The sequence below is a fragment of the Penicillium subrubescens genome, assembly GCF_028828155.1.
Source record: "Penicillium subrubescens strain IBT 31985 chromosome Unknown utg000001l_segment0_segment0, whole genome shotgun sequence".
Classification (NCBI taxonomy): Eukaryota; Fungi; Ascomycota; class Eurotiomycetes; order Eurotiales; family Aspergillaceae; genus Penicillium; species Penicillium subrubescens.
In genome coordinates this window covers 3742673-3753375 of record NW_026643151.1, presented here as the reverse complement: position 1 = coordinate 3753375, position 10703 = coordinate 3742673, and the positions used below count along the sequence as shown (strand labels likewise).

Sequence of the window (10703 nt, the reverse complement as noted above, 5' to 3'; positions counted from 1 at the left end):
TAAGATTTTTCTACACGAGCTTGAAAGGAACCCTTTTTTTGAGATTCATAATTCATTCTCATTGAAATTCGTAGGCTACCAAAGCAAGCCAATAATCCGAAAATAACCAAGCCCCGAGAGATGCAGAGCAAAAAGTTAAATAACATGAGGGGATATTCTTTTTTGAAACCAAGGAAAGAACAAAGATGGGACTGTTTTCGCACCAATTACCATATCCAATGCGATCCTCCACAGCGCCAAACCAGGCAATACGCAATCAACTTTTACCACTCAAGAGGCTCGCCCTTGACGTCACCACGGTTGGTCGTGGGCACAGGAGCGGCCTCGATCTTGGTAGCACCGCGGTTGCCACGGCGGAGATAGCCGCTGCCATCCAACCAGGGGGTCTGCAGGCTGCGCTTAGCCTCGAAGGTGCGGATCTTAGACTCCATCTGGAGAGTCAGACCAATGTCGTCCAGGCCGTTGACAAGGCAGTGCTTGCGGAAGCCATCAACGTCGAAGGCGACGATCTTGTTGCCTTCGGCATCCTTGATCTCCTGGTTGACAAGGTCAACCTCGAGCTCGCGACCAGCGCGGGCCTCGTCGGCAATCTTCTTCAGAGCAGCCTCATCGGAAACAACGACGGGGAGCATGCCGTTCTTGAATGTGTTGTTGAAGAAGATGTCAGCAAAGGACGGCGCGATGATGCACTTGATGCCAAAGTCGAGCAGAGCCCAGGGGGCGTGCTCGCGGGAGCTACCACAGCCGAAGTTGGGACCAGTCACAACCAGGATCTTGGAGTTCCGGTAGATGCCCTGGTTCAAGATGAAGTCGGGGTTCTCCTGGCCGTCGGGGTTGTAGCGGAGCTCGTAGAAAGCAGCAGAGCCGAGGCCAGTACGCTTTATGGTCTTCAGGAACTGCTTGGGGATAATGGCATCGGTGTCGACGTTCGCACGGTCCAGGGGAGCGGCGGTGCCCTTGAGGACGGTGAACTTGGGGAGACCAGCACTGGTGCCGGCGGCAGAGGTGTTCGTGTGGGGCTCGTTATCAGCGGGCAAGTCCAGAACACGGTCCAGCTCATCCTCAGTCGCTGGGGACTCAGCCTCGGGCTGAGTGTCGAACTGGGGCTGAACCTTGGCGAGGACGGGGCTGGAAACAACATGTTCCCGAATATCAGCGAGCTTGCCAACGATGGCAGCGGCGGCGGCCATGGCAGGAGACATCAGGTGGGTACGACCCTGTGCACCCTGGCGACCCTCGAAGTTACGGTTGGAGGTACTGGCGCAGCGCTCCTTGGGGGACAGAATGTCTGGGTTCATGCCAAGACACATGGAGCAACCAGCCTCACGCCACTCGAATCCGGCATCGGTGAAGATCTTGTCGAGGCCCTCAGCCTCAGCTTGTTCCTTGACCAAGCCTGATCCGGGAACAATCATAGCGCGCTTGATGTTCTCGGCGATCTTCTTGCCGTTGACGACCTTGGCCGCCGCACGCAGATCCTCGATACGAGAGTTGGTGCAAGATCCAATGAAGACCTTGTCCACAACGATATCCTTCATGGGGGTACCGGCAACGAGGCCCATGTACTGGAGAGCGCGCTTGCAAGAGGCCTTGCGGTTCTCGTCCTCGAAGTCATCGGGGCTAGGGACGACACCAGTGATGGGGACGACATCCTGAGGAGAGGTACCCCAGGAGATAGTGGGAATGATGTCCTTACCATCAAGGAAGACATCAATGTCGTACTTGGCGTCGGCGTCCGACTTCAGAGAGGACCAGTAGTTGACGGCCTTGTTCCACTCGGCGCTGCCGTACTTGGGAGCAAGGGGACGGCCCTTGAGGTACTCGAAGGTAATCTCATCCGGAGCAATCATACCGGCGCGGGCACCACCCTCAATGGACATGTTACACATGGACATGCGGGCTTCCATGCTGAGACCACGGATGACAGATCCGCAGAACTCAATGACAGCACCAGTACCACCAGCGGTACCAATGACACCAATAATGTGGAGGACAACGTCCTTGGAGGTCACACCGGGAGCGAGCTGGCCATCGACCTGAACACGCATGTTCTTGCTTCGGCGAGTGAGGAGGGTCTGGGTCGCCAGGACGTGCTCGACTTCACTGGTTCCAATACCGAAAGCCAGGGAGCCAAAGGCACCGTGGGTGGAGGTGTGGCTGTCACCGCAAACAACGGTTGTTCCGGGCAGAGTGAAGCCTTGCTCGGGGCCGATAACGTGGACGATACCCTGACGCTTATCGCCCATACCGAAGTAGGTCAGACCAAAGTCCTTGACGTTCTCCTCGAGGGTTGTGCATTGGAGGCGGGAGTCGCTCTCCTTAATGAAATCGGAGGCGTTCTTGAAGTTTTTCCTGGAGCTGGTGGGGATGTTCTATTCAACAAAGTAGGTATTAGAGAGCGTTCATCTACCAATCTGAGCTGTGCGCCTTCAAGACTTACGTGGTCGACGGTCACAAGAGTGCAGTCCGGCCGGCGGACCTTGCGGCTAGCGTTCTTCAAGCCCTCGAAAGCCTGAGGCGAGGTCACCTCGTGGACAAGATGCCGGTCTGTATATGGGTGTTAGATGATTTGAGGTCAATTGGCGGGAAGCTCGGTCGGCATACCGATATACAGCAAGCAAGTGCCATCGTCTTGCTGGTTGACAATGTGGTCATCGAAGACCTTGTCGTACAAGGTCCTCGGTTTCGTCTCTGCGGATGGCATATTGTATGTATGTGAGGTATGCAATTACCAAAGCTCGTGCAGTCCTTGTTGGGGAGGTATGGGGTAGCAGAAGCCAGGACTTATATTTTGCACCGCGCGCGATGTCGCTGGGGAGCTTCTCGAGGGGCAACGCCGACTTCGGTAGGTCAGCGCTGAATGTTTGGGTTCTGATTGGTTAGTGTGGCGAACCAGGTGGCCGCCGATATCGGTCGGCGGAAAAATGCGACGGCGGCTAGTGGCGCTTGAGGGCGGCTCAGCGCGTCTCCCATTCTTCGATTTATCCAGGGATAGTTATGATGAAGCATGTTGGCTTCGTTGTTCTCGAGTGTAATACAAATCGACTCTTTAGAGAGCTATCAGCAATGAAATTCTAGCATCGATAAGAACTTGTACGAGATCTCGGCCTTCACCGACTCATGGAACGTAGGGATATCCCACGATATACATGACGTAGGCCGACCGACTCCGGGGGTGACTCAGGCAATAATCGGCCGCTAATTGGCCACAGCCGCCGGGGTCCGATCGGGGCCCGTCCTTTGAATGACTGTGCCTCGGGCTGTGTATACTCCGTACTGTACGTTTCTTTGAGGCGGGGTGTTGTGCATGGACTTCCATGCAACCTGGCCTGCTGTGTCTCACTTTCTGTGGTTACAATTTCCAATTGACAAGGGATGATCAGCATCGGATTATGAAGTGAAGTATATGCACCTGAAATACCGTAGAATCATCATCCCTTAGTACTGTAGACCTCTGTTTACTTCTACGTGCCGCTCACAGCAACTACCCATCCACGAATATATATAGTCGGCCCACCAATGAATTTGAGCTTCATTTAACCTGGATAGTAGATATATCGTCCGTATGGGCTTGGATACTGAAATTATCATTCGTGGGTCACGTTCCTTTTTCGCCCTACCCATTGACTCCACCGAATACATACTAATAGGTACCCGTCACTCTCAGGTCATACCTTAGCTACTGTCCAGGCTGAAATACTCGCTTTCAAACGATAAATATGTTCGTGAATGCCTCAAACGTGGGACTCAAATATCTAAGATCGTCTAAATAATGCCAAAACACCAAAAACCAGCCAATAAACCATGCAAAATCCCTATACTCCAACCCACCAAAGTTTATCATCCATCATGATTCAGATCTAGTCAAGCCCGACTACAATCCTTTTCCCCGAAACAGATCCACTTCGAAGCAAATCCAATGCAGCATTGATCCCTTCCAGTCCCCCCTCGGCGCGAACAATCTCGGGGAGAGTGAGGGTATTTGACTGGAGTAGGTCTTCTAGCCAGCGAACCATGCTCTCGCCCACTGTGGGTGCAGTATGGAATAGCTTGATAGGCACGGTATGGTAACGGATTCCGGGATTGCGCTCTTTGGGTAACCCTGTGAGCCCCAGCAAATGAGAATGACCCGAAGGATCTAGAGTTTTCTCGAGTAGAGTCGCTGTCTCTTTTCCAACGATATCAATCGCATATCGTAGTTTGCCGCCCGTGATTCCGCGGATGATCTCCACGGCGCGATTGGTATCGTGTCGGTCCACGATGAGATCGGCACCAGACTCCAAAAGCTTAGCTCCATGTCGTGCAGCATCAGCAACGCAAATTACTCGTAGTCCGGCCAGTTTGGCTAATTGCAAAGTTACTAAGCCAGTTGTTGTTGAGGCTATTTAGGTTCTATCAGCGATAACGCCTTTACCGTCAGGGTGGATTGTATATATTTCTTACCTCCCCAGATTGCAACCCAGTCACCACGCTTCGGGCGTTCAGATTCAGATACAAAGCACTCATCCTGTATATCGGCTGGAATAGTATTTTGTTCCAGTTGGTCGATAATTCGAGGCAGATTGGGGCCCGGGGATTTTGAAAGAACGGAAAAGTCTAGTCCAAATGAGACGCCGAGGGCCAAGACGGAGGCCACGAATGCTACTCCGAGGGAAGCAGACGCATGGATAGATGTAGATGATGGAATTCGTGCTGCGTTGAAGTCGGTGGCAATTGCATATTCTTGAAATGCTGCTTTTCTGATATCTCGATAATCTGTTGATGGTACTAGGACAATATCACCCACACGAACGCGTGAGTTCTCGCTAGGGACTTGCAGCACAAGGCCTGCTAGGTCGCGTCCGTTGATCCAGGGTAAGCTAGGAATACCAAAGTTGAATGCACTAAGCCAAAGATGCGTTAGTTAATGCATAGTATGCAACGATGGAGAGGGTTGACGTACGGTGCTTTCCAGTCAATCGGATTGAGCCCGATTGCAAGAACCTGCCAATAAGTGGTGAGAAAATGACGTCTCTATGCAGGTCGAAGAAAATAATATTTCCGGTCATTCGGCATACCTTCACAAGAATCTCCCCAGGATGCAGAATTGCGGGAATAGTATGATCGTTCACCAGGGTGTATTGTTCGCGAATACCCTTCAGCAGTAGCACGCTCTGTCTTGCCTCCACCGTTTGAGAAACTAGCCTTTTTTCCTCCTCTTTGATTGTGGTAGAAGTTACGGAAGGACTGGAGAATATATAGCGATGGAAACTTGTCGACTGCTTTTGCAGCTCATCGAGCTGGAGGCAGGTAGTGGTTGACATGATGCTCGGGGCCAAAAGTGCCATATTGGAAATCAACCTCCACGAAAGAGTACAAAGTCCAGATCTGACTCTACCTATATGTTATTTGAGATTATTAGACTTGATTACATATCTCTCGCCCGAGAAACAAATAGGGTAAAGCATTGTCATCACGTTTGAGAGCGGGGGGATGATTGATATCAGCACTGGTCAAAAGCACGTAGGGTCAGGGACCCCCCACTGGGTCCTTTGGCTTGGTAATGCCAAATGGTAGGAAATGGCAGTCAACGGAAGCATCTCGGCTTGAATTTGCGCTATCCAGCCTATCCAGTTGGATTGTCTGGCAGTGATCGGGGTGCTGGTCATTGCTCATGGCGGGGCTTAAATGGCGTGATGGATACCTTTCATCGGCGGCCCGGGGGAGGGGAAAGTAGATCACATCTAATCAATAACGATTTTGACTATTCTTGTTTACTCGGCCTTGCCTATTCCACATCTGATTGTTTTACAGACCACAGGGGAGGCTCCAAGCCTGCCACAATTATTCGACTCAGAGTACACATACGGTATTAATTGTATAAGCCAAGGGAATTGTAAAAGCGATTCTGCTGGTAGTCGGTAGGAAATGCGCAGGCGCTTTTGGGTTGTTTGAAGGTGAAGGTGTCTTGGGGTTCTCAACTGATGTGATCCGGGGGTATGATGACGAAAACCTAGAACTTGGCTGGCCACATTTTCAAGGCCGGTCGGGCTCAATACAATTGCGAATTTATTATAGAACTAGATACTCTCAGTGATGATATTTGTTAACATTTATATCTACGTTACTAATCTTTGGTCTTAGTTTATATGCCAGCTTGGCGAGTATGTAGTGAGGATCTCGATGCTGGGATGGATACAGTTATCCAGTTTAGCACAAGGTTGGGATAAAGGGACCCAAAACGAGAAAACTGCAGTCTCTGGACTTCTAATAAGACTTGGTCTGTTCCTCCACCAGGATCCTTATTATCTTCTCTCACATCTGCCTCTAGATCGCTGGTCTGTTCTCACCCAGAATTCACGGGCCGTGCATGTATGTATAGCCTTAACAGATCACTGCAACGGCCTCCAATTGGCTTCGGCCGCTGGGACCAGCGTCCTCAAGTAAAGGAGAATTACAATATCCGAGATGGAAGGAAACTTCTATCTCGAATACCTCATCCGGGGAATTCGGCAAATATGAAGAAGGTCCGAAGGATGCGATCGGTAAACCTAGCAATGAAATGGAAGTCCGGAAGCATGGCTTTGTCTCTCGCCCGAGAGAGATAACGAAAAACAGTTAGACTGGAAAGTATAGCTTCTTTAAGCTCATCGTAGTCGATATACTTGTGGTTCTGGGCTAAACGCCTCGTGGCCGTTATTCGATATGCATGTGTCGCCTTGCTGTAATCCTTGCGAGCACGTAATCTTGGCTAAGAACGACAACATCCACTACGGCTCGGGAGCCTACTCTTTCCCAGATAGGAGTCTGGGCTAACAAAATGACAGGCAAAAAATATTAGAATTTGTTAAGGTTCCGATGTTGCCATAGCACGTAATGGCATATTGTCTTAGTCTTGTAGTGAAGCTCCGGCAGTGAGGTATAGATCTGCCATCGAGACGGGTTGCATAAAACTCGATGACTCGTCCGTCTTCTCTCCAATGCGATCAAGTCAAATTTTGAAACATCTCAATCTTGCGGACGACCAATCATAGCAATGTCAAGTTCTGAGAAGAGCGCTTCCCCTAAAGATGAGGAAGTCAATAGTGACTCTTTAACTACACCGATTCACCACGGTGAGAGACCAACGTGAAGGAATTTGATTAGGCAAAGCTGACCTTTCCAGTCAAATGGTATCGGTCGACATTCTACAATGCGCTCATCCTGGGACTTTGCAATTTCCTGGCTCCGGGCATCTGGGGCGCAATGAATTCGCTGGGTGGAGGAGGCGAGGAGAAGCCCTATCTTGTCAATGCGTACGTTTATATGACTAGACTTATAATGATTTCGATATACTAACAAATGTATAGAGCAAATGCACTAACATTCGCCCTGATGGTGGTATCCTGCTTCTTCGGAAGTGTTATTGTCAAATTCATTGGAATCAAGTGGACTTTCATTGTGGGAACGATGGGCTACGCGCCATATGCGGCAGGCCTATATACAAACAACCGATTCGGAGACGAATGGCTGGTGCTCCTCGGTGCCGCCCTATGTGGTAGCTCAGCAGGCATTTTCTGGATGGCCGAAGCCGCGATCGCTCTCGCCTATCCCGAACCATACAATCAAGGACGCTTCTTGGGATTCTGGCTCAGCTTCCGTGTCGGAGGACAAATCCTGGGCGGCGCTATCAGTCTGGGTATCAATGCTCGTCGGGCAACGGAAGGCAGTGTCTCTTACACTGTCTACCTCATCTTCATTGCACTCCAAGCACTCGGTCCCTTTGCTGGGTTACTCCTCAATAAACCCTCTCAAGTTCAGCGAAAGGATGGAGTACCAGTTCAGCTGCAGGTGACAAACAGCATTGGCTACGAACTGAAAACAATGGTGAAGCTTTTCATCAGCAAAAAGTTCCTGTGCATCGTTCCATTCATCTGTCAAGCGGTTTACTCCGAGGCAGTGATGTTTTCATATGAAGGTCTCTGGTTCTCCGTGCGCTCAAGAGCCCTCGGTTCATTCTTGTCTGGCATCATTGCATTGATCATGGGCAATCTTCTTGGCGCATTCCTTGACAACAAGTCTATCTCGTTGAAGAAGCGATCCCGATATGCCTTCTTCTTTGTTGTAGGTTGGCAAGGCCTGTGTTGGGTTTGGGCCAGTGTGGTGACCACCGAGTTTCACAAAACAAACCCTGTGTATGATTGGACCGATCCAGGATTTGGAAGAGCCTTCGCTCTGTTCCTATTCTGGGTTGCCGGTTTCCAGATCAATTACATGTACCTGTGAGTGATTTGCTTGTGCCTGGAGATCTCATTGAGAGAAGATGTTAACCCCGAGACAGATACTTCGTGGTCGGCAATCTGGCTGATGATCAGGAAGAAGTCATTCGAATTGCTGGATTGTTGCGTGGAACTGAGTCGGCAGCCCAGTGTGTCAGCGTGAGTTGATCCGTCAGTACTTTTCTCCTTCTCCGTCAGTGAATATTGACTTTTGATTTGTAGTATGGCCTGAGCAGTATCGCGGTTATGGCTGCAGTTGGAAGTGTGTACCTGAACTTCGCTTTGTGGGCCGTTGCCATTCCCTCTGCCTGGTACATCATCAGTCAGATCGGGCTCTTTGGAGACAAGAAGTTGGAAAGAGAAACCCGGGCGTTGCGCGAGTCATCTGATAATGAATGAGCAATAGTCTCGTAACGTACGGCTGATGCAAGGGATTCTCAGCGTTTGATTTTCCGGTTTCCATACAGTGCGCATAGACAGTTTCGGTGTCCTCCATCAGAATAAAAGACTAATTTACCACAATTTCTGTTGATCTCCTTTCCCCCGTATCCGAAAATTTAGGCAACTTTGGGGCGAATAACCCGGGACGGCAAGGATAATCGTAAGCGTGAATTGGAACAGGGTTTTCATCGACGATATAACTATACAGCGGACTGGAATGTCCGGTTATCTTGACTAAACACGAGCAAGGCGAGACGGTGTCGGACGAAGAGACCAAGGAATCCACACGCAGTCTGGACCGCCACCATGTGCCATGCCAGTCGATCTTCCCTCATTGGGCCCATCCATACGAGCCAAAGGTTCAAGATCGTGAGATTCGTGGACTCGACGATTTGGCCATTTTCATCTTTCTGAACGCGCACTAGTCGAAGTGTGTGCAGTATTTCGAGACCCATGGCAATCAATGGAGAAGGTGGAATCGTCCATTCTGTGACAGATGCGTCAAGTAGCCCAGTCGATGCGTTAAATTTGGGAAGCCGGTGGCGTGGGCAGGGAATGATATGGAAGAGCTGAGGTGTTGAATAGAGAAAGTTGAAGATCTGAGGGACGAATAGCAGCAGCAACGTTTTGCTGAAATGTCCCAGAATGCCCACAACAGCAAAAACCATGCCCGCGAGGTAACAATAGGTATCACCGACAAATACCTTGGAGGGATACCAATTGTGGCACAAAAGAGCCGTTGAAACACCAATGAAGGGCAGCAAGAAGTAGATCGAAAACAAGTGAGAGTCGGTAGCCGGATGGGGATATGGGGTTATGGGAGCGAGGTACATGGCATCATTCAGGAGCAAAAGGACCGCAATGACCAGCGACTGGGCAACTTCAATGCCGTTGATACCGGCCAGCATGTTGATAGCATTAGGGCAGAAGATTGCGACGGCTGCCATGTAGATGTAGTACAGCCATCCGAGGTCAATAAAATCGCCAAGGTACCGTTGCAGGGGGACGGGTACAACAACGTGTGTCACGCCAAAGTCAACAAAGTAAACAACCAGCATTGGGATGGCTGCAAATGCAGGAATAAGGACCTTATGCCTCCAGCGAATATCGAGCAGGTCGTCCCCAATTCCAAGGATGATGATACATTGCAAAGACAAAAGACCCGAGAGATAAGATGCGAGCTGATTCGAAAATGTTAGCTTTTCCATGGAAATTGAATTCTTTCAGATGGAGACTTACTCTTCCATGGGGGAATCTATGGAGGAACCGCCCAGTCTCAATATGTTGGTCTTCGATAACAACGTCACGATTGCCTCCACCAGAAGTGGCTGCGACAATATCCTTGTAGAAGGCAAAGGGAATGAAAATGATGAGAGAAAGTAGATAGACCACGGCACAGACTGCACCCATTGTTTCCGGTCTGAATCCAAACATGAGCCTTCATTTCATGAGCGGATAACAAGTATCGAGCAATTGAACTTACATTTCAGGTTTTCTGGGTTTGGCCATATCTTTTCCCCTGAGGCCTGCTTTGATAAAAACAGGTCCAAGCCATCGAATCATGCTGTAAGCGACTGCAAAAGCAATGAAAGACAGAGCAATTGAGGCGATCACCGGTGCGCCATCGCCATGGAACGTGTTAACCAGGATGCCGAGACCGGCCCCCACGAGGAGCAACAGACGCCATGTCTCCGATCGAGAGAGGGTACTTGGAACTGGCATAACGAGCAAATGGCCCCAGTTCCGGGTTCTCAAGATTCTACTCCAGCGAAAAGAGTGACGAGAAAGAAATAATAATTCTTATAAAGAAAGAGCTGACGCAAGCTGGCTTCATCCGAAATTAGCTCCGATAAGCTTATCAGAACTGCCGCGTGTACTCTCACCGCCCTTGGGCGGTGAGTGCCGTGAGGCCGGATCCCGTGATGATCGCCTGCCAAGAAGGGAAACCCGCGCACGCACGCCGCTGAGACACCTCTGTTTCATGTCCTAGCATGCATACGTGTGAGTGAAGCGCATCATTGGCTC

General features: G+C 50.2%; 4 protein-coding genes across 4 annotated transcripts; 1 reads left to right on the top strand and 3 right to left on the bottom strand.

Annotated features, from left to right (window-relative positions):
- Positions 1–33: 33 nt before the first annotated feature.
- Positions 34–2758, bottom strand: luA (3-isopropylmalate dehydratase LEU1). The gene is made up of 3 exons (XM_057147229.1): positions 2605–2758; positions 2441–2547; positions 34–2372 (listed from the first exon to the last, which is right to left on the bottom strand). The coding sequence occupies exons 1-3, from the start codon at positions 2702–2704 to the stop codon at positions 264–266; spliced, it is 2316 nt and encodes a 771-aa protein (XP_057015115.1). The 5' UTR covers positions 2705–2758; the 3' UTR covers positions 34–263.
- Positions 2759–3860: 1102 nt separating this feature from the next.
- Positions 3861–5327, bottom strand: N7473_001288 (zinc-binding alcohol dehydrogenase family protein; the record flags this gene model as incomplete). Its single annotated transcript, XM_057147228.1, has 4 exons — positions 3861–4381; positions 4444–4883; positions 4943–4983; positions 5058–5327. 4 exons carry the CDS (start codon positions 5325–5327, stop codon positions 3861–3863), a joined length of 1272 nt encoding a protein of 423 aa, XP_057015114.1.
- Positions 5328–7015: 1688 nt separating this feature from the next.
- On the top strand, positions 7016–8636 carry N7473_001287 (uncharacterized protein; the record flags this gene model as incomplete). The annotated part of the gene is made up of 5 exons (XM_057147227.1): positions 7016–7094; positions 7145–7274; positions 7329–8240; positions 8300–8396; positions 8460–8636. 5 exons carry the CDS (start codon positions 7016–7018, stop codon positions 8634–8636), a joined length of 1395 nt encoding a protein of 464 aa, XP_057015113.1.
- Positions 8637–8878: 242 nt separating this feature from the next.
- On the bottom strand, positions 8879–10400 carry N7473_001286 (UDP-N-acetylglucosamine--dolichyl-phosphate N-acetylglucosaminephosphotransferase; the record flags this gene model as incomplete). Its single annotated transcript, XM_057147226.1, has 3 exons — positions 8879–9859; positions 9918–10098; positions 10162–10400. 3 exons carry the CDS (start codon positions 10398–10400, stop codon positions 8879–8881), a joined length of 1401 nt encoding a protein of 466 aa, XP_057015112.1.
- Positions 10401–10703: the final 303 nt, after the last annotated feature.